This window comes from Pristiophorus japonicus, chromosome 4 (assembly GCF_044704955.1).
Source record: "Pristiophorus japonicus isolate sPriJap1 chromosome 4, sPriJap1.hap1, whole genome shotgun sequence".
Lineage (NCBI taxonomy): Eukaryota > Metazoa > Chordata > Chondrichthyes > Pristiophoridae > Pristiophorus > Pristiophorus japonicus.
Window position 1 is genome coordinate 314,943,963 of NC_091980.1, and position 26,341 is coordinate 314,970,303.

The 26,341-nt window shown below is 46.2% G+C and overlaps 1 protein-coding gene across 2 annotated transcripts in view; it reads left to right on the forward strand.

The window, feature by feature from the left end:
* vash1 (vasohibin 1) overlaps positions 1-24,715 on the forward strand; it is a 63,065-nt gene extending 38,350 nt beyond the window's left edge. For both annotated transcript variants that reach the window (XM_070879716.1, XM_070879717.1), the window contains exons 4-7: positions 9,885-9,959; positions 12,700-13,081; positions 13,766-13,881; positions 24,471-24,715. In XM_070879716.1, the coding sequence (XP_070735817.1) occupies positions 9,885-9,959; positions 12,700-13,081; positions 13,766-13,881; positions 24,471-24,540 (643 nt within the window). In that variant the 3' untranslated portion in view covers positions 24,541-24,715. The remainder of the gene's footprint in view (positions 1-9,884; positions 9,960-12,699; positions 13,082-13,765; positions 13,882-24,470) is intronic.
* The last annotated feature ends 1,626 nt before the right edge of the window (positions 24,716-26,341 follow it).

The window sequence follows — 26,341 nt, forward strand, 5'->3', positions numbered from 1 at the left end:
AGAACTATAGTGATAGGGGATTCTGTTGTAAGAGGAATAGATAGACGTTTCTGCGGCCGCAATTGAGACTCCAGGATGGTATGTTGCCTTTCTGGTGTAAGGGTCAAGGATGTCCCGGAGCGGCTGCAGGGCATTCTGGAGGGGGAGGGTGAACAGCCAGTTGTCATGGTGCATTTAGGTACCACTGATATAGGTAAAAAATGGGATGAGGTCCTACAAGCTGAATTTCGGGAGCTAGGAGTTAAATTAAAAAGCAGGACCTCAAAGGTAGTAATCTCAGGATTGCTACCAGTGCCACGTGCTAGTCAGAATAGGAATTTCAGGATAGCTAAGATTAATACGTGGTTTGAGGAGTGGTGCAGCAGGGAGGGATTCAAATTCCTGGGACATTGGAACCAGTTCTGGGGGAGGTGGGATAAATCAAACCGGAAGGTCTGCACCTGGGCAGGACCGGAACCAATGTCCGAAGGGAAGTGTTTGCTAGTGCTGTTGGGGAGGGGTTAAACTAATATGGCGGGGGAATGGGAACCTATGCAGGGAGACAGAGGGAAGTAAAATGGGGGCAGAAGCAAAAGATAGAAAGAAGAAAAGTAAAAGTGGAGGGCAGAGAAACCCAAGACAAAAATCAGAAAGGGCCACACTACACCAAAAGTCTAAAGGGACAAAGTGTGTTAAAAAGACAAGCCTGAAGGCTCTGTGCCTCAATGCGAGGAGTATTTGCAATAAGGTGGACGAATTAACTGCGCAGGCAGCTATTAACGACTATGATATAATTGGGATTACAGAGACATGCTCCAGGGTGACCAAGGCTGGGAACTCAACATCCAGGGGTATTCAACATTCAGGAAGGATAGATAGAAAGGAAAAGGAGGTGAGGTAGCGTTGCTGGTTAAAGAGGAAGTTAACACAATAGTAAGGAAGGACATTAGCTTGGATGATGTGCAATCTGGGTGGGTAGAGCTGCTGAATACCAAAGGGCAGAAAACGCTAGTGGGAGTTGTGTACAGACCATCAAACAGTAGTAGTGAGGTTGGGGACAGCATCAAACAAGAAATTAGGGATGCGTGTAATAAAGGTACAGCATGGGTGACTTTAATCTACATATAGATTGGGCTAACCAAACTGGTAGCCGTACGCTGGAGGAGGATTTCCTGGAGTGTATGCGGGATGGTTTTCTAGACCAATATGTCGAGGAACCAACTAGAGGGCTGGCCATCCTAGACTGGGTGATGTGTAACGAGAAAGGACTAATTAGCAATCTTGTGCGAGGCCCCTTGGAGAAGAGTGACCATAATATGGTAGAATTCTTTATTAAGTTGGAGAGTGACACAGTTAATTCAGAGACTTGGGTCCTGAACTTGAGGAAAAGTAACTTCGATGGTATGAAACGTGAATTGGCTAGAATAGACTGGCGAATGATATTTAAAGGGTTGACGGTGGATAGGCAATGGCAAACATTTAAAGATCACATGGATGAACTTCAACAATTGTACATTCCTGTTTGGAGTAAAAATAAAACTGGGAAGGTGGCTCAACCGTGCCTAACAAGGGAAATTAAGGATAGTGTTAAATCCAAGGAAGAGGTATATAAATTGGCCAGAAAAAGCAGCAAACCTGAGGACTATGAGAAATTTAGAATTCAGCAGGGGAGGACAAAGGGTTTAATTAGGAGGGGGAAAATAGAGCATTAGAGGAAGCTTGCTGGGAACATAGGGCCCAAGTTTCGAGCCGCGCCTAGAACGGCTCAGTCCCGACCTGGACGCCTGTTTTTCACGCCACAAAGTGCGCCTAAAAAAACCTCCGTATTCTCCACCTCCCTGCAGGTCCTCTGGCCCTCGGCGCGGCGCAGCAGGAGCTGTAGGGGGCGGAGCCAGGTCCCTGCGCTGAAAACAGTGCCGGGACCTCTGCACATGCGCGCTACAGTGGGCGCGAAAGTGCAGTAGCTCCAGGTGCCCGAAACTGTGTGGGAGGGGCCCGAAGCACGCAGCCCCTAGCCCTGGCCCAATGGCCTCACTGGGGCTGCGTGAATAAGGCTCCTCCCATGGCCAGCTCCTGCTTCCTCCCGACCCGACTCGACTCCCGCTTCCCGCTCCCCCGGACCCGACCCGACTTCCGCTCCCCCGCCCCCGGACCGGACCCGACTCCCGCTTTCCCCCCCCCGCCCCGGACTGGATCCGACCTGACTTCCCTCCCCCCCGACCTGACCTCCCTCTCCCCCCGACCCGAACCGAACCGACCTCCCTCCCACCACCCCCCCGACCCGACCCAATGCCACCTACCTGTAAATCTGGTGCTGGGGACGGGCCCTGCCCGAAGTCTCGGGCCCGGCCCGTTCAGCCTCCCTCCTCCCCCTCCTTTCCCCCCCCCCCTTCTTTCCCCCCCCTTCTCCTTTCCCCCCCTTCTCCTTTCCCCCCCTTCTCCTTCCCCCCCCTTCTCCTTCCCCCCCTTCTCCTTCCCCCCCTTTCTCCTTTCCCCCCTTCTCCTTTCCCCCCCTTCTTCTTTCCCCCCTTCTCCTTTCCCCCCCTTCTCCTTTCCCCCCCTTCTCCTTTCCCCCCCTTCTCCTTTCCCCCCCTTCTCCTTCCCCCCCTTCTCCTTTCCCCCCCTTCTCCTTTCCCCCCTTCTCCTTTCCCCTCCTTCTCCTTCCCCCCCTTCTCCTTTCCCCCCTTCTCCTTTCCCCTCCCTTCTCCTTTCCCCTCCCTTCTCCTTTCCCCTCCCTTCTCCTTTCCCCCCCCTTCTCCTTTCCCCCCCTTCTCCTTTCCCCTCCCTTCTCCTTCCCCCCCTTCTCCTTTCCCCCCCTTCTCCTTCCCCCCCTTCTCCTTCCCCCCCTTCTCCTTTCCCCCCCTTCTCCTTTCCCCCCCTTCTCCTTTCCCCCCCTTCTCCTTCCCCCCCCCTTCTCCTTTCCCCCCCCTTCTCCCTTCCCCCCCCTTCTCCTTTCCCCCCCTTCTCCTTCCCCCCCTTCTCCTTTTCCCCCCCATCTCCTTCCCCCCCTTCTCCTTTCCCCCCCCTTCTCCTTTCCCCCCCCTTCTCCTTTCCCCCCCCCCTTCTCCTTTCCCCCCCCTTCTCCTTTCCCCCCCCCTTCTCCTTTCCCCCCCTTCTCCTTTCCCCCCCCTTCTCCTTTCCCCCCCCTTCTCCTCCCCCCCTTCTCCTTTCCCCCCCCTTCTCCCTTTCCGCCCTCCCCGATCTCCTTTCTCCCCCCCCGATCTCCTTTCTCCCCCCCCCCGATCTCCTTTTCCCCCCCCCCGATCTCCTTTCCCCCCCCCGATCTCCTTTCCCCCCCCCGATCTCCTTTCCACCCCCCATCTCCTTTCTCCCCTTTATCCCCTTCTCCCCCTTCTCTCCCTCTGCTCCCCCCCTCTCTCCTTCTACCCCCCTCCTCCCCCTCCCCTCGCTGTCAGAAACACAGACACTGACAGACAGAGAATGAGAGACACAGACAGAGAGACAGAGACACTGACAGAGACACACTGGGGGGGGGGGGGGGGCATCCCAGCACGCTGTTGGAGGGCTCCCGGTGCTGCAGTCGGTAAGTAGAAAATGTTTTATTTATTGATTTTTAAAAAAAAATTATTTCTTACTAATTTTTTTGGATTGATTTATTGGTTGATTTATTGATGTATTTATCATTTATTATTGATGATGGCTCTTTATTTGTAAAACTGAAGTGTTTAATGTTTGTAAACTTCCCTTTAAACACCCCCTCCCCCATTCCCTACGCCTGATTTGTAACCTACGCCTGATTTTCTAAAGTGTAGACAAGGTTTTTTCCAGCGTACAAAAATCTTCACTTACTCCATTCTAAGTTAGTTTGGAGTAAGTTTTCACTGATGAAACTTTGAAAACAGGCGTAAGTGGCCGGACACGCCCCCTTTTGAAAAAAAAATTCTGTTCCAAAGTGAAACTGTTCTAACTGACTCGAACTGGAGCAAACTAAATGATGAGAATTCCGATTTCTAAGATACTCCGTTCTACACCAGTTGCTCCGAAAAATCAGGAGCAAATCATGTGGAAACTTGGGGCCATAAAAACTGACTGCAAAAGCTTCTATAGATAGGTGAAGAGAAAAAGATTAACGAAGACAAACGTAAGTCCCTTGCAGTCAGAATCGGGTGAATTTATAATGGGGAACAAATAAATGGCAGACCAATTGAACAAATACTTTGGTTCTGTCTTCACAAAGGAAGACACAAATCACCTTCCGGAAATACTAGGGGACCGAGGGTCTAGCGAGAAGGGGGAACTGAAGGAAATCCTTATTAGGCGGGAAATTGATGGGATTTAAGGCCAATAAATCCCCAGGGCCTGCTAGTCTGCATCCCAGAGTACTTAAGGAAGTGGCCTTGGAAATAGTGGATGCATTGACAGTCATTTTCCAACATTCCATTGACTCTGGATCAGTTCCTATAGAGTGGAGGGTAGCCAATGTAACCCCACTTTTTAAAAAAGGAGGGAGAGAGAAAACAGGGAATTATAGACCGGTCAGCCTGACATCGGTAGTGGATAAAATGATGGAATCAATTATTAAGGATGTCATAGCAGTGCATTTGGAAAGAGGTGACATGATAGGTCCAAGTCAGCATGGATTTGTGAAAGGGAAATCATGCTTGACAAATCTTCTGGAATTTTTTGAGGATGTTTCCAGTCAAGTGGACAAGGGAGAACCAGTTGATGTGATATATTTGAACTTTCAGAAGGCGTTCGACAAGGTCCCACACAAGAGATTGATGTGCAAAGTTAAAGCACATGGGATTGGGGGTAGTGTGCTGACATGGATTGAGAACTGGTTGTCAGACAGGAAGCAAAGAGTAGGAGTAAATGGGTACTTTTCAGAATGGCAGGCAGTGACTAGTGGGGTACTGCAAGGTTCTGTGCTGGGGCCCCAGCTGTTTACACTGTACATTAATGATTTAGATGAGGGGATTAAATGTAGTATCTCCAAATTTGCGGATGACACTAAGTTGTGTGGCAGTGTGAGCTGCGAGGAGGATGCTGTGAGGCTGCAGAGCGACTTGGATAGGTTAGGTGAGTGGGCAAATGCATGGCAGATGAAGTATAATGTGGATAAATGTGAGGTTATCCACTTTGGTGGTAAAAACAGAGAGACAGACTATTATCTGAATGGTGACAGATTAGGAAAAGGGGAGGTGCAAAGAGACCTGGGTGTCATGGTACATCAGTCATTGAAGGTTGGCATGCAGGTGCAGCAGGCGGTTAAGAAAGCAAATGGCATGTTGGCCTTCATAGCAAGGGGATTTGAGTACAGGGGCAGGGAGGTGTTGCTACAGTTGTACAGGGCCTTGGTGAGGCCACACCTGGAGTATTGTGTACAGTTTTGGTCTCCTAACCTGAGGAAGGACATTCTTGCTATTGAGGGAGTGCAGCGAAGGTTCACCAGACTGATTCCCGGGATGGCGGGACTGACCTATCAAGAAAGACTGGATCAACTGGGCTTGTATTCATTGGAGTTCAGAAGAATGAGAGGGGACCTCATAGAAACATTTAAAATTCTGACGGGGTTAGACAGGTTAGATGCAGGAAGAATGTTCCCAATGTTGGGGAAGTCCAGAACCAGAGGTCACAGTCTAAGGATAAGGGGTAAGCCATTTAGGACCGAGATGCGGAGGAACTTCTTCACCCAGAGAGTGGTGAACCTGTGGAATTCTCTACCACAGAAAGTTGTTGAGGCCAATTCACTAAATATATTCAAAAAGGAGTTAGATGAGGTCCTTACTACTAGGGGGATCAAGGGGTATGGCGAGAAAGCAGGAATGGGGTACTGAAGTTGAATGTTCAGCCATGAACTCATTGAATAGCGGTGCAGGCTAGAAGGGCCGAATGGCCTACTCCTGCACCTATTTTCTATGTGATGAGGAGAAACTTCTTCACTCAGAGAGTTGTTAACCTGTGGAATTCCCTGCCACAGAGACTCGTTGATGCCAGTTCATTGGATATATTCAAGAGGGAGTTAGATATGGCCCTTACGGCTAAAGGGATCAAGGGGTATGGAGAGAAAGTGGGAAAGCGGTAGTGAGGGAATGATCAGCCATGATCATATTGAATGGTGGTGCAGGCTCGAAGGGCCGAATGGCCTACTCCTGCACCTATTTTCTATGTTTCTATGTATTGACATGGATAGAGAACTGGTTGGCAGACAGGAAGCAGAGAGTTGGGATGAACGGGTCCTTTTCAGAATGGCAGGCAGTGACTAGTGGCGTACCGCAGGGCTCAGTGCTGGGACCCCACTGAGGGTACTGAGGTGAAACATAGAAACACAGAAAATAGGTGCAGGAGTAGGCCATTCGACCCTTCGAGCCTGCACCACCGTTCAATAAGATTATGGCTGATCATCCACCTCAGTACCCCTTTCCTGCTTTCTCTCCATACCCCTTGATCCCTTTAGCCGTAAGGGCCGTATCTAACTCCCTCTTGAATATATCCAATGAATTGGCATCAACAACACTCTGCGGCAGGGAATTCTGCAGGATCACAACTCTTGAGTGAAGAAGTTTCTCCTCATCTCAGTCCTAAATGGCTTACCCCTTATCCTTAGACTATGTCCCCTGGTTCTGGACTTCCCCAACAATCGGGAACATTCTTCCTGCATCTAACCTGTCCAGTCCCGTCATTTCTATGAGATCTCCTCTCATCCTTCTAAACTCCAGTGAATGCAGGCCCAGTCAATCCAGTCTCTCCTCATATGTCAGTCCTGTCATCCCGGGAATCAGTCTGGTGAACTTTCACTGCACTCCCTCAATAGCAAGAACATCCTTCCTCAGATTAGGAGACCAAAACTGAACATAATATTCCAGGTGAGGCCTCACCAAGGCCCTGTTCAACTGCAGTAAGACCTCCCTGCTCCTATACTCAAATCCCCTAGCTATGAAGGCCAACATACCATTTGCCGCCTTTACCACCTGCTGTACCTGCATACCCACTTTCAATGACTGATGTACCGTGACACCCAGGTCTCGTTGCATCCCCTTTTCCTAACCTGCCACCATTCAGATAATATTCTGCCTTCGTGTTGTTGCCACCAAAGTGGATAACCTCACATTTATCCACATTATACTGTATCTGCCATGCATTTGCCCATTCACCTAACCTGTCCAAGTCACCCTGCAGCTTTTTCGCATCCTCCTCACAGCTCACACTGCCACCCAGCTTAGTGTCGTCTGCAAACTTGGAGATATTACACTCAATTCCCTCATCCAAATCATTAATGTATATTGTAAAGAGCTGGGGTCCCAGCACTGAGCCCTGCGGCAGCCCACTAGTCACTGCCTGCCATTCTGAAAAGGACCTGTTTATCCCGACTCTCTGCTTCCTATCTGCCAACCAATTCTCTATCCACGTCAGTACATTACCCCCAATACCATGTGCTTTAATTTTGCACACCAATCTCTTGTGTGGGACCTTGTCAAAAGCCTTTTGAAAATCCAAATACACCACATCCACTGGTGCTCCCTTGTCCACTCTACTAGTTACATCCTCAAAAAATTCCAGAAGATTTGTCAAGCATGATTTCCCTTTCATAAATCCATGCTGACTTGGACCGATCCTGTCACTGCTTTCCAAATGCGCTGCTATTTCATCTTTAATAATTGATTCCAACATTTTCCCCACTGCTGATGTCAGGCTAACCGGTCTGTAAGTACCTGTTTTCTCTCTCCCTCCTTTCTTAAAAAGTGTGTTACATTAGCTACCCTCCAGTCCATAGGAACCGATGAATAATCAGCCATGATCTTATTGAATGGTGGTGCAGGCTCGAAATTCCGAATGGCCTACTCCTGCACCTATTTTCTATGTTTCTGTGTCCAGAGGTCGTGAAGGGCACTATAGAAATGCAAGTTCTCTTTTTCTTCACTGAAGGAGTGCTGCATTGTCCTTCGGGTGAGACATTAAACCAAGGTCATGTCTGACTATTGAGATGAACATTGCCATTGTAAAGGCCAGCAAATAGAGGACAAGATCAATCAAGGAATAAGTGGTTAGATGACAATAGGCTTTGGCTTTCAAAACTTTATATAAATTGTGAGGGAAAGGGAAGACCGAGGAAAGTTAAGAGTTCCACAGATTTGAGGTCCTTGAAAAGAATGAGTTAGAGTGGAGATAGGGCAAAGGATCAGAAATTGGATGAAGAGTTCGGGACTGCAAGATTGGCTTCCCGTATGTGACCAGAGTGCTCGAGCTGAGAAATCTTCACTTCTTCCTGCACATGTGGTCATCCCTGAGACACATTGGCACCCAGGAATTCCTTTTATTTCATAGGTATTGCACATAAGAAATAGGAGTAGGCCATTTGGCCCCTCGAGCCTGCTCCGCCATTCAATAAGAGCATGCAGAAACCAAGTGCCGGCAGCGGAAGGAGCGTGCGGCAAACCAGTCCCACCCTCCCTTTCCTTCAACAACTGTCTGCCCCATCTGTGACAGAGACTGTGGTTCTCGTATTGGACTGTACAGTCACCTGAGAACTCACTTTTAGAGTGGAAGCAAGACTTCCTCGATTTCGAGGGACTGCCTATGATGATGATGATTGCTGATCTGATCATGGACTCGGCTCCACTTCCCTGCCTGCTCCCCATAACCCTTGACTCCCTTGTCATTCGAAAATCTGTCTATCTCCATCTTGAATATATTCAATGACCCAGCCTCCACAGCTCTCGGAGGCAGAAAATTCCACAGATTTACAACCCTCTGAGGAAGAAATTCCTCCTCATCTCAGTTGGCTGACTTCAGCTGTCACCTAGACTAAACTAAAACTATTTTCTCCTAAAGCTTTAACAAATACAAACATAACAACTTAATGATTTTAACCCCATAAATGTAATTCCAGGTCTGGTGCATCTCCAGGTTGAACTGCTAAGGCTAAACTCTGCACTCTGGTCTTTTCTACTCCTCTGGTCTCTCACTGCTCAAAACTAATCTCTTTTCACCCCACCATTGGTGGATGTGCCTTCAGCCCCCAAATACCATTCATCTCTACATCCCTTCACTGCTCTACTTCCTTTAAACTCCTCCTTAAAACCCACTTTTGGATTTAATTATTGCTCAAGACTTAACTGGTCAGGTTGTGTTATGCTAAACAATGGTATAACTAAATGCTTGCACAGCAGGTCTCTTTCTTTTCTAACTGCTATCTGGCCTTATTATCTCCTCTCTCTCTCTCTCTCAAGCCTACTGACAGACTCTCTGATTTGAAAAAGACAAGCTGATAATACCTTCAAAAAAAGTGACTGGAACCCATTGAATTTAAATAACTATTTGTTCAATTCAAAAATTGCTGCCAGTCCAAAAATAAATTAAATGCGTTGCACAAGAATTGAATGGTTTGGCGTTCTCTCTGCACAATTATATCCAGTTAATCTTGTACAATTTCTGTAAATAAAATTAGTTTTTAGCCCAAGCAAAATGAAAGAAACCGATCCACTACTTATCTAAGATTTGGATTAGTATCAGTGATACTGGAATTACTGATGCTTTTGTACATGCATGTGCTTAATGCAGCATTTCCTTTTGACACAGATCCATCTTCCTAGCCAATGTCGTAATTGAGAACGCTGCAACATGGCTTGACGGGACCTGTGATTCTAATGTGGCCCAATTCACATCTGTAAAGAGTAACCTTGTCTCCTAAATCCATTCCCTTGCCTTTTCGTAGAAGGAGAGGGAGTCGCACTGAATCGCACTGCCCTCTGAGTTTCTAGAAAGTAAGGCTAGAGGCACATGGGGCAGCAAATCGAGATAAAACAATCACAGATGAAGTGAAGTCCGGCCACAAATGGGGTCATTCTACAAATAAAAACCACTGACTCAAGAAACCTTTTAAATATTACATTAATTTCCAAACCTTTTTGTTTTTCTCTCCTTTTCTATTTCTTGTTTTACAGCCTGATGGATCTCGCACGAGAAATGATTCGAGAATCCCTGCCAATAAAATGCTTGGAAGCTGTGATCTTAGGGATGTATCCTTTTCCTTTTACAGAGAAATCGGAAAAATAAGCTGCAGAAAATTGGAACCCACACTAACCCCTCCAGGCAGGACCCTTGAATGATCTAGTGCAGGCATATACCGCAGGAAGAGGGTGGAAAGGGGTGCCCCGCCCCTGAATATACAAACAGTGCTGGGTTTCTGGGCCTTCAGGTCAGCTGCAGCGTGAGGTACTTGCTTTAGTTTTTGACTTGCGTATAGGGTTGCCAACTCTGAGTGCACATATTCCTGGAGATTTCATTGCATGGCCTTTTGCCTCCACCTGCCCTGCCCCAAAGCTCCTGCTATTGATCGTCCAAGATGTCCATCCCACGGAGCTCCGCCTTCCCATTCTTCATTACTAGATTGGATGATTCTTGACTGTCAGTCAAACAGCCTTTGTTTCCCATTCCAATATTTTTATAACTAATAAGTGAAACTGTTCAATGAAAATGAAAAAAAGCACAATTTGTTAAACGCAATGCCCCCATGATTCATCTCCTGGGTAGTTCGCAGCAGTATCCTGGAGAGTAATCTTCAATTCCTGGACAATCTGGAAGGGGTAGCAACCCCGCTTGTGTGTAAAACCCTCTGATGTCCCCTACATGTGGCTCATTTGGCTATTGGCCTGCCCATGATTCTCCTGTGTATGGTTTATTTGAAACAGTCCTTTATCTCTTGTTCAATTATCTCCATTCTTCCTCCTGCTGCAGACTTTTGTCTGGGACAGATTTTTAATAGGTGGCAGGCACCTTCTTACCCAGCCACTGCCTCATGTGATCCTCGATGGCGAGTGTTTGATCATGGAGAGTATCACAGCCGAGCCCAGTCCTGTCCTCCCCCGATGTCCACGCTCGTGCACTAGCTAGCTGTCAGGACCACTGCCTCATTTTCCCCTCCCATGTCCCAGGGGTCACTGAGGCATCTGTGACACCCCTCCTCCTACACCAGCTGAGGTCAGTTCACTCCGTGCAGAGTGGGAATCAAATCTGGGGCTTTCCTCATCTGAATGGCGTAGTCATTGAGACAGTACATCTTAAATCCCATCAACACTATGGCCATAATCCATCAATCCTTGCATATCTCAGACAGATGATGAACAGTAAATCTGGTGATTAACTTAAATCAATGCAGTTTAACCTGTTCAAGGTGAATCCCTCTTAAGTTTTCAGATTGCCATCTTTTTTTCTTCCCCTCCTTTTACCCATTCCATTGTCGGCTTTGCTCAGTTGGTAACATTAGAAGGTCATCGGTTCAAACGCCACTTGAGACTTGAGCACATAATCTAGACTGACACTCCAGTGCAGTACTGAGGGAGTGCTGCGCTGTCAGATGAGCTGTCTTTCGGATGAGATATTAAACCGAGGCCCAGTCTGCCCTCTAAGGTGGACATAAAAGATGCCATGGCACTATTCGAAAAAGAGCAGGGACGTTCTCCCAGTGTCCTGGCCAATATTTATCCCTCAACCAACATCAGAAAGATGATCTGGTCATTATCTCACTGCTGTTTGTGGGAGCTTGCTGTGTGCACCTTGACTACCCCGTTTCCCACCTTACAACAGTGACTACACTTCAAAAAGTGCTTGTAAATCTGTGGAATTTGTTGCCTCAGTGAGCCGTGGAAACTGGGACATTGAATAAATTTAAGGCAGAAATAGACAGTTTCTTAAACGATAAGGGGTAATGGAGAGCGGGCGGGGAAGTGGAGCTGAGTCCATGATCAGATCAGCCATGATCTTATTGAATGGTGCAGCAGGCTCAAGGGGCCTACTCCTGTTCCAATTTCTTATGTTCTTATACTTCATTGACTGAAGCGCTGTGAGGTTGTGAAAGCTGTTCTACAAATACAAGTTCTCTTTTTCTTTACTGAGGGTGTGCTGCATTGTCTTTCAGATGGGACATTAAACCAAGGTCATGTCTGACTCTTCAGATGAACATTCGATCCCGTGGCACTATTTAAAGACGTGCTCGGAGTTCTCCAGTTCCCGGCCAGTATTCTCGCTGCCACCAAAAAACGATTAACAGCTAATTCATCTCACTGTGGTCTCTGGGATCTTAATGCGCCAACTATTTTAAAATGATTTTGTCTGCGCTGGTAGCTGTTCCTCCCTGCCCGCAGCAGCGATGTCCTGTTCATGGCAGCACCTAACTGGTGCAAAGAGTATAAATATCTCCGGGCGCATCACATATTCCTCATACACCTCCTGGTGGTTGGTTCAAACATGGTGAGTCAGATTCATAATAGTGGAGCTGGAGATTGAGAAGGACACCACCTTAAAAATAGCCACCTCTCCAAAAATAACGTTCTGTTTTACTCTCCTTTTTCCCCCCCTCAGTGTGCACCAACTGACGGGAGATCTGATCCCAGGCCTCTGCCAGAACCTCTTTGTAACCAGCATGCAAGATGAAATGAGAGAAGAGTGCAGGTTCCTTTCCCCACCCTACTCCCAGCTCTGGGTGAGGAAAGGGAACCATCAGAGTTTCGGTACAGGAGGAGGCCACACAGCTCCTGCTGCCTGTGTCAATGCTACCTTCCCCACTGGAAAGGCCCATTGTAATCTCCTTTCCTCACCCTCTGCTCATCCATTCACAGTGGTGTCTGCACGCAGAGAATCCTAGGCCTTGATGGTATTGCCCTATGGCTCAGTGTCCTGAAACTCCAATGCACTACGCCAGACGCATCTATAAACAGCTTCAGGCCCTAGCATGTGTTTTTCCTTCATGTTCGTGGTCAGTTACCTCACCAACAGTATGCCTGGAGTAGAAAGATTTCCCATCAGCTTCAAAACTCAATTCTCAGGGAATTACTTCCGCCACATAGTGCTCGGAATCCACTATGCTGGCCGGTTCGGAACGCTGGGCATGAGTAGGCGTGAGGACCTAATGTTCAAGCCCCCAGTGTGCAGGACTTTAATTGACCTAATCTTAGAGTTCGAGGGCTCCTACAGAAAGTGCTGGCACACACTGAAGAAAGTCAAGATTGGGCAGTACGTGTCCCACGACCCCCATAGTGTGGAACAAATTGAGTGGAAGCATTCGGTCCTGGACATCGAGAAGCTGAGCCGTGAGGAGCTGCGGAAGGAGCTGGACAGGCACACCCGGGACATGCGGCTAAAGGTAAGAGAATCCTCGTGAGGCGCTGCCCACTCGGTGTGAAAGGTTACTGGGCGGTGTGCTTCCTCCAGCCTGTACCTGGAATTTTGGTTATGTCATGGCTTAAAAGCTGAGTAAAGTAATCTCCGTATCAGGGTATTAGAGAGCAGCATTGTAAGGGAGAAGGAGTGAGTCCCCAGATTGCACTTGGTCAGGGAGTAGTGCATGTCTGTAGAGAAGGAAGCTGATTAATGGGAAAGAATAAGGTCTGGATAACTAAAACACTTTTTATAGCTGTTCATTAGTTTCATAGTTCATAGAATGGTTACAGCATGGCAGAAGGCCATTCGGCCCATCGAGCCTGTGCTGGAGATTGAAGACATGTGCCCCTGCAGGGCATGCTTGGTGGATTGGGAAGGAGCAGTCCGGGGTCAGATAGTGTCCCCTAATTGCCTCATTTTTGCCGAGATACTGCATTTGAGGAGCGAGGTAAACCTGAGAGAAGAGGAGGTGCCCATACCTCCTGGAAGTCCAAACCTGCAGTTATTGATGTGCATGCAGCAGGCGGGAGGGGGAATAAAGTGAACGCCAAATCATCACACCCAGACTTTACAAAAGCATGAAGTTCCTTCTACTGACTGGAAACTCAGTGAGCCAATTCCTTTCTGCAAACACGTGCCTTGTTTTTTTTCCCCCCAACTGCTGCAGGTTGTGAAGGGAGCAGCCATCCCATCCTCCCCCACCCGCGAGAGGAAGAAGGACACATCATCACCCCACCGCAGTCAGTCCAGCCCACATCGCAGGAATGGCCACAGTGAAAGACGGTAGGAGCCCTCAATAGGCTAGCTGCGGGGGAACGGGCCTGTCCAATTAATCCCTGAATTAAATGCGATCTGCAATAACCTCCCAATCTATTATTAAAAGCTATGCTCTCAAGCATTTTTATAACCTGTCCCTGTATTCCTAGTCAAACACATGCTGTGCCCTAATCCCCAGGGTCACTCTCGCTGAGCGAAGAACATTTTGTTTCCATGACAATTCTTCTCTTCTTTTGTAAAAATGTGATGACTGCTCTCAGGTGCCTGCCCCTCAGTGCCAGAGTACATGAGAAATCATCTCAGGTGCTCATTACCCAGGGATAACTAACTCTCAAGTACAGTCATAAAATGCCTATCATAGCTTTAAATTAATCTTTCACCCTCTTCTGTTGTGTGCTCAAAACAAGCTCCAGTTGTTTAACCGATTACCAATTACTTCAATTCTTCTTTTCTCCTTCTCGCTCCGTTCCTTTCTTTCTCTCCCTCTCCTTTCACTCACCGTGTCTTCCCCCTCTTCCTTTCTCACCCCCCTCCATGATTCCTCTTACAATTCTCATTCTGTGCTGATACAGCATTCAATACAGCATCTTTCATAGCCTCCAATGTCCCAAAGCACTTCAGTCAATGATTACATTTGGAGTGTAGTCACTGTTGTAATGTAGGGAAGCGCGGCAGCCAATTTACGCACAGCAAGCTCCCACAAAGAACAATGAGATAAATCACTAAATTACCTGTTTTGGTTGTTGGTTGAGGCAGCAATGTTGGTCCAGGTACCAGGAGAACTCCCCTGCTATTTGACATCTACCTGCGAGGGCAGATTGGGCCTCGGTTTAATCGCATCTAAAAGATGGCACCTCCGACAAAGCAGCACTCCCTCACTACTGCACTGCAGTGTCGGCTTAGATTATGTGCTTAAGTGTCTGGATTGGGGCTTGAACACACGACCTTCTGACCGAGGTGAGAGCATGACCCACTGAGCCACGGCTGGCAATTAAACTCCATCGTGCAGCAGTAGGGGTTTTAAATTAACCTCTCTGCACTGTGCTAGATGAAGTAGGCCTACAATGTCATCCTATTTGATCTCATCCATCCTAAATACCACCCATTGCCATCTCCTAAATGCAGCATCTAGTTAGTACCAGGGTCCTGGCCTCAACCATCTTTCCTACTTAGAATTACATAGGAACAACAGCACAGTAACGCCATTCGGCCTGACTTCAAAATCAGGAGTGGTCCAGATAGAGAGAAACTTCCCATTGGCGGAGTCCAGACGACACTACTACTACTAGGCAGTCCCAGATTTAAGGTGATTGGCAGAAAAACTAAAGGCGACATGAGGTAAAAGTATTTTATGCAGCGAGTGGTTAGGATCTGGAATGCGCTGCCTGAGAGGGTGGTGGAGGCAGATTCAATCGTGGCTTTCAAAAGGGAATTGGATAAGTACCTGAAGGAAATAAAATTGCAGGACTCCGGGGAAAGGGCGGGGGAATGGGACAAGTTGAAGTGCGCTTACAGAGAGCCGGCACGGGCCGAATGGTCTTGTTCTGTGCTGTAACCATTCTATGATTACGAGCTCACTGGGTTGGGGGTAATATATTAGCATGGATAGAGGATTGGTTAACTAACAGCAAACAGAGAGTCATTTTCCGGTTGGCAAACAGTAACTAGTGAGATGCCACAGGGGACCGTGTTGGGGCCTCAACTATTTACAATCTATATTAATGACTTGGATGAAGGGACCGAGTGTAATGTAGCCAAGTTTGCTGATGATACAAAGATGGGTGGGAAAGAAAGTTGTGAGAATGACGCAAAGAATCTACAAAGGGATATAGACAGGCTAAGTGAGTGGGCAAAAATTTGGCAGATGGAGTATAATGTGGGAAAATGTGAGATTATCCACTTTGTTAGAAAAAATAAAAAAGCAAATTATTATTTAAATGGAGAGATTACAAAATGCTGCAGTACAGAGGGACCTGGGGGTTCTTGTACATGAAACACAAAAGTTAGTATGCAGGTACAGCAAGTGATCAGGAAGGCAAATGGAATGTTGGCCTTTATTGCAAGGGGGATAGAGTATAAAAGTAGGGAAATCCTGCTACACTGTACTGAGTACAGTTTTTAAGGAGAGAGTTCAGAGAAGATTCATGAGGTTGATTCCAGAGATGAAGGTTGTCTTATGAAGAAAGGTTGTTACGGGTTGGGCCTATACTCATTGGAGTTTAGAAGACTGAGGGGGTGATCTTATTGAAATGTATAAGATTCTGAAGGGGCTTGACAAGGTAGATGCAGAGAGGTTGTTTCCCCTCATGGGGAAATCTTGAACTAGCGGGCATAGTTTCAGAATAAGGGGTCGCCCACTTAAAATGGAAATGAGGAGGAATTTCTTCTCTGAGGGTCTTGAATCTTTAGAGTTCTGTACCCCTGAGAGCTGAGTCATCAAATATATATAAGATGGGGACAGACAGATTTTTGAATGATAAGGGAGTCGAGGGTTATGGGAGCGGCAGGGAAATGGAATTGAGGCCAAGATCAGATCAGCCATGATCTTATTGAATGGCGGAGCAGGCTCGAGGGGCCAAATAGCCTACTCCTGCTATTTCTTATGATTCATTCTACGATTCTATGAACTAATCTATGTCAGTATAAGTTTTCTACACGAGCCTCCTCCCACGCTAATTACCTCTTCCTATCTGCCTCCATATCCCTCTATTTCCTTCTGCCTCATGTCTAAATCAAGTTTCCCTTAAATGTGTTACTGCTATCTGTTTCAACCACTCCATGTGGCAGGTAGCAAGTACATCACACCCGGTGGACAGGACCAGTTTCTGCTGCTCCTCCACAAGGCTTGCTGCTGACTGTCAGTCTTCCTGCACCTGTATCTCTCTATGTGGTGTAACTGGTCTGGAGTAAACTATCCAGATAGTCCTCCCCCTCTGTTGGAGTGGCTATCGCATGTTCCAGCTTAACAACTGAGCCGGAGTGACTCAAGACATCGACATTTCCAACAAGTGTGGTCATCCAAGACAAACTCTCACATTCTGCAGTCCAGGCACACTGCCTGTTTCAATTATCTACTTTAAAGTTCATTTATTGTACAGCAGTTACTTATGTATCTATTTCCAATACTAACTGATTCAACTTTAATACTTAATGTTTAACAGATGGATTTCATTTGGTTTCTATTTATCTTGCTTGCTCAGTTTAGTTTATTTAGCCTATTTACATCTATTGGTAACAACAGTATTTATTCATTTACTTATTTTTAACTGATAGTTTGGTCTTTGTCATTGCCTCCTCTTCATTAATTCCTATTTTTTTTCCTAAGTTAATCAGCCCCTTAATCTACTACATAGTTAAATGTTTAAGTTTGAGTAAATAATTGAACACCTTGGCTTCATTGGGCTGTGTAGGAACACGACCAGCACAATGCTCTTAAAAATTCTCAATCACACTTGCTTTGCTGATTGTGTGAAGTGTTTGAAAAGCTCCACTAGCTCATCAGATGTGAGCTTGGACATCTGACATACAATCTCAATCACCTTCCACCACATTGCCTAAATATTAAATCCACAATCTGCAGTCCCTCACTTTCCAGGTGTATTTCTTCGTCAGAGTCAACATTAACTTTCTTGACCTGGGCTTTTTCACCATTGATGTATAACCCATCTTTTCTGGCGGTGTCTGCAAGATCATTTGTCTTTCTTTATAGGTCTTCTATATTTTCATTAATTGGTAGATGTCTGCAAAGTCCCCCAGCTCTCCACTGGTCCACACAGTGCCTGGTTTGAAGCCAGGTCAGTGTCTCACACAAGATCAGGCACACTGCCAAAACGTGTAGGTGACGAGACACAGTCAATTGTTGTTGTATGAACCTCTCTGATCGCTCGCTGTCATTCTTTGCTTTGCTCGAAGAATAAAAATCCGCTCGGTGCAAGATTTGTTTCGGTGCAAATGAGCTTGCTGTTCTGAGTCTGCCATCAATGGCCGCCCGGATTCAGTTGATGGTAATGGTACAGAAGATTTTGCCAGGGACAGCGTGTTAATGTAACACCACGCCAGTTGTTATAATCGCTTCTGTCCCCCTTCTTGCGAAGTTTCCCTGTGATTCTGTTGGTCCAAGTGTCACTTCCTTTTCCCCCCACACACAATTTAATAAATGTAGATTGCTGACCACTTTTCATCTCCACTTTCTTTGCTTGATCCTAAGCAAACATGATCCTCTCAAGGTCACTTGTTCTTCAAGTTCTAGCTCGAGCCTTGTAATTCTGCAACAATTGACATCCAGTTCCGCCATCTTCTCTGGAGTTAAAGTCCACCCTCCCGTCCGGAGGTGGTCTGCTGAGAATTTTGTGGAAATGCTCTGTCTAACTCCTCTTTATATCTTCCGGTTTGGTGATCAGCAAACTACATTTGTGTTTTGATGGACTTTCGCTATGGGTTTTTAAAGTTTCTTGCAAGTTTTTTTGTGATCTGATCGAGTGTCCTCACATCTCCCTTGCTGCAGCTATTTCTGCCTCTCGAGCTTGTTTATTGATGTAGTTTCTTTTGTCATTACGTGCTGAGCATTTAACAGCCTTGACATTTTCTTTGAATTCTTCTTTCAAAATTAAAGCACATGGTATTGGGGGTAATGTACTGACGTGGATAGAGAACTGGTTGGCAGACAGGAAGCAGAGAATCGGGATAAACGGGTCCTTTTCAGAATGGCAGGCAGTAACTAGTGGAGTGCCGCAGGGCTCAGTGCTGGGACCCCAGCTATTTACAATATACATCAATGACTTAGATGATTGAATTGAGTGTAATATCTCCAAGTTTGCAGATGACACTAAACTGGGTGGCATGTGAGCTGTGAGGAGGACGCTAAGAGGCTGCAGGGTGATTTGGACAGGTTAGGCAAGTGGGCAAATACATGGCAGATGCAGTATAATGTGGATAAATGTGAGGTTATCCACTTTGGTGGCAAAAACACGAAGGCAGAATATTATCTGAATGGCAGCAGATTAGGAAAAGGGGAGGTGCAGCGAGACCTGGGTGTACTGGTTCATCAGTCATTGAAGGTTGGCATGCAGGTACAGCAGGCATTGAAGAAGGCAAATGGTATGTTGGTCTTCATAGCCAGGGGATTTGAGTAAAGGAGCAAGGAAGTCTTACTGCAGTTGTACAGGGCCTTGGTGAGGCCCCACCTGGAATATTGTGTTCAGTTTTGGTCTACTAATCTGAGGAAGGACGTTCTTGCTATTGAGGGAGTGCAGCGAAGGTTCACCAGACTGATTCCAGGGATGGCTGGACTGACATATGAGGAGAGACTGGATCAACTGGGCCTTTATACACTGGAGTTTAGAAGGATGAGAGGGGATCTCATAGAAACATATAAAATTCTGACTGGACTGGACAGGTTAGATGCGGGAAGAATATTTCCGATGTTGGGGAAGTCCAGAACCAGGGGACACAGTCTTAGGATAAGAGGCAGGCTATTTAGGACTGAGATGATGAGAAACTTTTTCACTCAGAGTTGTTAACCTGTGGAATTTCCTGCCGCAGAGAGTTGTTGATGCCAGTTCATTGGATATATTCAAGAGGGAGTTAGCTATGGCCCTTGCAGCTAAAGGGATCAAGGGGTATGGAGAGAAAGCAGGAAAGGGGTACTGAGGGAATGATCAGCCATGATCTTATTGAATGGTGGTGCAGGCTCGAAGGGCTGGATGGCCTACTCCTGCACCTATTTTCTATGTTTCTTGCGCTTTGTCATCTGGATTTGTTGTGTGAAGTAGATTGAGATTGGCCTTTTCCTGTTCACCGATTGTATGCCAGGTGTTGCTGCTGCTCTTATTTGAGGATCCAACTTTGGCGTTCAAGTCTCCCATCACAATCGGGATATCATACTGTGGAACTCGGCCAAGTATGTCCTGCAGTGTGTTGTAGAATCTGTCTTCAAATTCACCACTGTTTGTTTGTGTGTGTACTGCACAATAGCCACTTTGAGGTAATGTGTCTGGAACCTTGTATTTAGCCAATGCAGAAGGGCTTGTTGAGCTCCCTCAAAGACAAGTGCAAAACTTTCCTTGCCACCGCTCTGGCATTCCTGACTAGAATCATAGAATTGTTACAGCACAACCATTCGGCCTGTCGAGCTGCACAGGAGGGCAGGAAAAAGAGTGGGAGAGCAATAGTGATAAGGGATTCGATTGTAAGGGGAATAGATAGGCGTTTCTGCGGCCGCAACCGAGACTCCAGGATGGTATGTTGCCTCCCTGGTGCAAGGGTCAAGGATGTCTCGGAGCGGGTGCAGGACATTCTGAAAAGGGAGGCTGAACAGCCAGTTGTCGTGGTGCACATTGGTACCAACGATATAGGTTAAAAAAAAGGGATGAGGTCCTACGAGACGAATTTAAGGAGCTAGGAGCTAAATTAAAACGTAGGACCTCAAAAGTAGTAATCTCGGGATTGCTACCAGTGCCACGTGCTAGTCAGAGTAGGAATCGCAGGATAGCTCAGATGATTACATGGCTTGAGCAGTGGTGCAGCAGGGAGGGATTCAAATTCCTGGGGCATTGGAACCGGTTCTGGAGGAGGTGGGACCAGTACAAACCGGACGGTCTGCACCTGGGCAGGACCGGAACCAATGTCCTAGGGGGAGTGTTTGCTAGTGCTGTTGGGGAGGAGTTAAACTAATATGGCAGGGAGATGGGAACCAATGCAGGGAGACAGAGGGAAACAAAAAGGAGACAAAAGCAAAAGACAGAAAGGAGATGAGTAAAAGTGGAGGGCAGAGAAATCCAAGGCAAAAAACAACAAGGGCCACTGAATATATAGGGGCGGCAGGAGGGGTCAAAACTAAAAATCATGGTTTAAAAACTAGGATTAAAACACTCTACCAAAACGCACGCAGCATTCGAAATAAAGTAAATGAGTTGACGGCACAAATCATTACAAATGGGTATGATTTGGTGGCCATTACAGAAACGTGGTTGCAGGGTGGCCAAAACTGGGAATTAAACATACAGGGGTATCTGACGATTCGGAAAGATAGACAAGAAGGGAAAGGAGGTGGGGTGGCTCTGTTAATAAAGGATGATATCAGGGCAGTTGTGAGAGACGATATTGGCTCTAATGAACAAAATGTTGAATCATTGTGGGTGGAGATTAGAGATAGTAAGGGGAAAAAGTCACTGGTGGGCGTAGTTTATAGGCCCCCAAATAATAACTTCATGGTGGGGCGGGCAATAATCAAAGGAATAATGGAGGCATGTGAAAAAGGAACGGCAGTAATCATGGGGGATTTTAACCTACATAGCGATTGGTCAAATCAAATCGCACTGGGTAGCCTGGAGGAGGAATTCATAGAATGCATACAGGATTGTTTATTTGAACAGTATGTTACAGAACCTACAAGGGAGCAAGCTATCTTAGATCTGGTCCTGTGTAATGAGACAGGGATAATAAACGATCTCCTAGTAAAAGATCCTCTCGGAATGAGTGATCACAGTATGGTTGAATTTGTAATACAGATTGAGGATGAGGAAGTAGTGTCTCAAACGAGCGTACTATGCTTAAACAAAGGGGACTACAGTGGGATGAGGGCAGAGTTGGCTAAAGTAGACTGGAAACACAGACTAAACGGTGGCACAATTGAGGAACAGTGGAGGACTTTTAAGGAGCTCTTTCATAGTGCTCAACAAAAATATATTCCAGTGAAAAAGAAGGGCGGTAAGAGAAGGGATAACCAGCCGTGGATAACCAAGGAAATAAAGGAGAGTATCAAATTAAAAACCAATGCGTATAAGGTGGCCAAGGTTAGTGGGAAACTAGAAGATTGGGAAAATTTTAAACAACAGCAAAGAATGACTAAGAAAGCAATAAAGAAAGGAAAGATAGATTACGAAGGTAAACTTGCGCAAAACATAAAAACGTATAGTAAAAGCTTTTACAGATATATAAAACGGAAAAGAGTGACTAAAGTAAATGTTGGTCCCTTAGAAGATGAGAAGGGGGATTTAATAATGGGAAATGTGGAAATGGCTGAGACCTTAAACAATTATTTTGCTTCGGTCTTCACAGTGGAAGACACAAAAACCATGCCAAAAATTGCTGGTCACAGGAATGTGGGAAGGGAGGACCTTGAGACAATCACTATCACTAGGGGGGGTAGTGCGGGACAGGCTAATGGGACTCAAGGTCGACAAGTCCCCTGGTCCTGATGAAATGCATCCCAGGGTATTAAAAGAGATGGCGGAAGTTATAGCAGATGCATTCGTTATAATCTATCAAAATTCTCTGGACGCTGGGGAGATACCAGCGGATTGGAAAGCAGCTAATGTAACGCCTCTGTTTAAAAAAGAGGGTAGACAAAAGGCAGGTAACTATAGGCCAGTTAGTTTAACATCTGTAGTGGGGAAAATGCTTGAAACTATCATTAAGGAAGAAATAGCGGGACATCTAGATAGGAATAGTGCAATCAAGCAGACGCAACATGGATTCATGAAGGGGAAATCATGTTTAACTAATTTACTGGAATTCTTTGAGGATATAACGAGCATGGTGGACAGAGGTGTACCGATGGATGTGGTGTATTTAGATTTCCAAAAGGCATTCGATAAGGTGCCACACAAAAGGTTACTGCAGAAGATAAAGGTACGCGGAGTCAGAGGAAATGTATTAGCATGGATAGAGAATTGGCTGGCTAACAGAAAGCAGAGAGTCGGGATAAATGGGTCCTTTTCGGGTTGGAAATCGGTGGTTAGTGGTGTGCCGCAGGGATCGGTGCTGGGACCACAACTGTTTACAATATACATAGATGACCTGGAAGAGGGGACAGAGCGTAGTGTAACAAAATTTGCAGATGACACAAAGATTAGTGGGAAAGCGGGTTGTGTAGAGGACTCAGAGAGGCTGCAAAGAGATTTAGATAGGTTAAGCGAATGGGCTAAGGTTTGGCAGATGGAATACAATGTCGGAAAGTGTGAGTTCATCCACCTTGGGGGGAAAAAAAACAGTAAAGGGGAATATTATTTGAATGGGGAGAAATTACAACATGCTGCGGTGCAGAGGGACCTGAGGGTCCTTGTGCATGAAACTCTTTTAGAGTCTACCTGTAAAACATAAACATTAAACCGTGCCACCCGACCTGGATGACACACCAAACATTTACAAGGCCCTTTTTTTTTTCTTTTTTTGTTTTTTTTTGTGTTTTACTTTTTTTGGGGGTTTTTTTTTGGGGCACTAAAATCACCTTTTTTCCCCAGTGCCCCCTATAAAAGGGAAGGGGACACGAAAAACACCGGCAATTAAAACAAATTAAACTTTAAAACGTAAAATCAAATTCCTTGTGCATGAATCCCAAAAAGTTAGTTTGCAGGTGCAGCAGGTAATCAGGAAGGCGAATGGAATGTTGGCCTTCATTGCGAGAGGGACGGAGTACAAAAGCAGGGAGGTCCTGCTGCAACTGTATTGGGTATTGGTGAGGCCGCACCTGGAGTACTGCGTGCAGTTTTGGTCACCTTACTTAAGGAAGGATATACTAGCTTTGGAGGGGGTACAGAGACGATTCACTAGGCTGATTCCGGAGATGAGGGGGTTACCTTATGATGATAGATTGAGTAGACTGGGTCTTTACTCGTTGGCGTTCAGAAGGATGAGGGGTGATCTTATAGAAACATTTAAAATAATGAAAGGGATAGACAAGATAGAGGCAGAGAGGTTGTTTCCACTGGTCGGGGAGACTAGAACTAGGGGGCACAGCCTCAAAATACGGGGGAGCCAATTTAAAACCGAGTTGAGAAGGAATTTCTTCTCCCAGAGGGTTGTGAATCTGTGCAATTCTCTGCCCAAGGAAGCAGTTGAGGCTAGCTCATTGAATGTATTCAAATCACAGATAGATAGATTTTTAACCAATAAGGGAATTAAGGGTTACGGGGAGAGGGCGGGTAAGTGGAGCTGAGTCCACGGCCAGATCAGCCACGATCTTGTTAAATAGCGGAGCAGGCTCGAGGGGCTAGATAGACACGATGGGCTGAATGGCCCCCTTCCTGCTATAAATTTCTATGATTCTATGAATGGCCAATATGTCAATAGTATTTTTCATCCTGTTGAAAACTTGTGCCAGTTTACCAGCTTGAAGCGTAACTCGCATATTCCAATAACCAATCTGATGTTTTGAACAAACCTTGAGAAAGGGATCCTTCAGGGCACCAGCTTCCTGCTGTTGCAGGCTTTGGCAATCCGTACAGTCCTCCTCGGGAACGCCCAGCAACCCTATGGTTCTGGCTGCAAGATTGACTCCTGATTTCTGTTTCTGCAGCAAGCAAGGTTTCACTTGGCAGGGTTCCCAGCTCTGCTCAGAACCCTCCTCCTGTAACTGGGCCTGGGACCGGCAGGGTGGGCAGTAGTTAGCGTGAGTTGCAGTAACACATCCACTTGGTAAGTATTTTTCACTTCCTAGTCCTCCCCTTGTATCCTCCCCTAACCTAACCGCTTTTATGCACCAAGCCAGGGAATATCTTTTAGCGGTCTCTATGAAAGAAGCTTGGATTTCAGTTTTGAGCCATTGACCTTTTTCCTGAATTCTGTGTGACTTTTTTTCCTTGTTTACTTTCCAGATCTTCGGGAGAGAAGAAAACCACAGAGCAAAAGAACCTCAATGACGTGGGCTACCAGATCCGCGTGTGAGCATTCCGCTGCGGATTCCCATGTGACCTTTGCACCCTACACTTGCAGAGACCTTCACCCACTCTGTGAAAGTCACCATCCAAGCGTTGAACTGAACTCTCAGAACAAGAATGAAGGATGCCATATAGTATTTCAAAGTAGCGATCAGCAGTATTAAATCAGTTGTGACTTTTTATATATTTTTGTTTTCTAATATGTTTGGAAAAAAAACACGTTTCAATTGAAAGACGATCAGCTCATTCGACAAGTTTCAATTGGGCTGAGAGCAGAATGGTCACGTTTTCAATAACCAGTTCTACCAATTCTGTGGGAGTGGTTGACAGTCCCATTTGGACAGTCCCAGCCCTGTAGAGTTTTTCAGTCGATGTTGTAAGGTCCTCGAAAGGCTCAGTGAGCAAATAGATCACATTTTGTGATCCTAAACCATACAGACCAGGGAAGTCCCAAACTCTAGCTCTCATCCGTGCTGGACCAGAGAGGACAGTATCAGCCAGTGTTCCTCTTCCTGATCACTGTCCAGTGACCCCAGCATGTGGGCATTGGGCGAGCGCAGTGTTGGGCTTTACCCCTGCCAATATTCACTGCAGAAGAATTGCACGTGCAGATTGGCCACTGCGGCGAGGTACCAGAGAGTGACCAGTGCCCATGGAACCCTACCTCAGCAAACCTGGGTTGCACCACTCGACATGCAACACATTGCTACGCTCTGCAAGTGTTGAAATTGACATTGAAACCTAGTCGGGGCTCCCTCGAAATTGGGAGGACTGCCACCAATCTCTAAAATTTCCAGAGCCAGTCAAATCAAGGCACAGGTCCCAGTGTCCAATAGTTTACAGCAGGATCAATCATTGGCTGAGAAGCAGTTGGTGATTTTGTTTCTCATGGTCCTACACCACAATGATCCACATTAAAGAGTGGGCACATTTCACAAGAAAGAGACATCTTTATTAACCTTCCCAACATATATCTGAGAGGTAATTCAGCCCTGTGTGCATTCCACTTTGAGAAATTGCAGTTTGCCTCCCAAGTTGTCACCCTCCAAGTAAAGGTTGGGTGGGGAGGGGGACTTTGAGTTATATTACACAGCCCTCAAAGCATTTGGGTAATGATTTAGTTCCATTTTACTCGGTCCCACATGCTATTCATGCCCCTAAATTGAAACTTCAATTTAAAACCAAACTGAATGAAAACTGCTTTTATACGACGAGAGGTGAAATGATCCATTTTCTCCTCCAACACCCTGTGTATAAATAACATGGGCTGTCGGCCTGGTGTGACACTAGACTCACTGGCAACGTTCGACATTGAGATTTGTCGCTTCGTCAGGTCTACGTGTATCGCTAGCATTGAGCAGTTAAAGGCTGTGTTCAGTCCGAACAGTTTGCTGATGCCTGGTTTCAGTGTCTCTGTCAGTCCCTCCAGGATTTACATTTCCAGACTTCTGATTTTACTTTTCCCTTTTGATGCAATAATTCAATTTTATTTAATTTTTCATATTTAAAGAACATTTCTTTGTGTTTTAAAAATTAATTTTGGAAACTGTTTTGTTTGCAACTCCTGACCACTTGAATGTAATTTTATTTCACAGGTAATATTTTGTTCATTGACAATACCCCTTCTCTTCTCTTCTCTCTCCCACTCAAGCTGTCAATCATTCTTTTAAGAACTGGGATACACCTTCAGGCCCAGCAAACCGATCCCATTTTGCCAGATAAACCCCACTTGCCCATCTCCTCGCAATATCCCTCAATCACTTCTCTCTCTAGAAACGCATCTAATTTTCTGTTAACCCTTCCCTGTC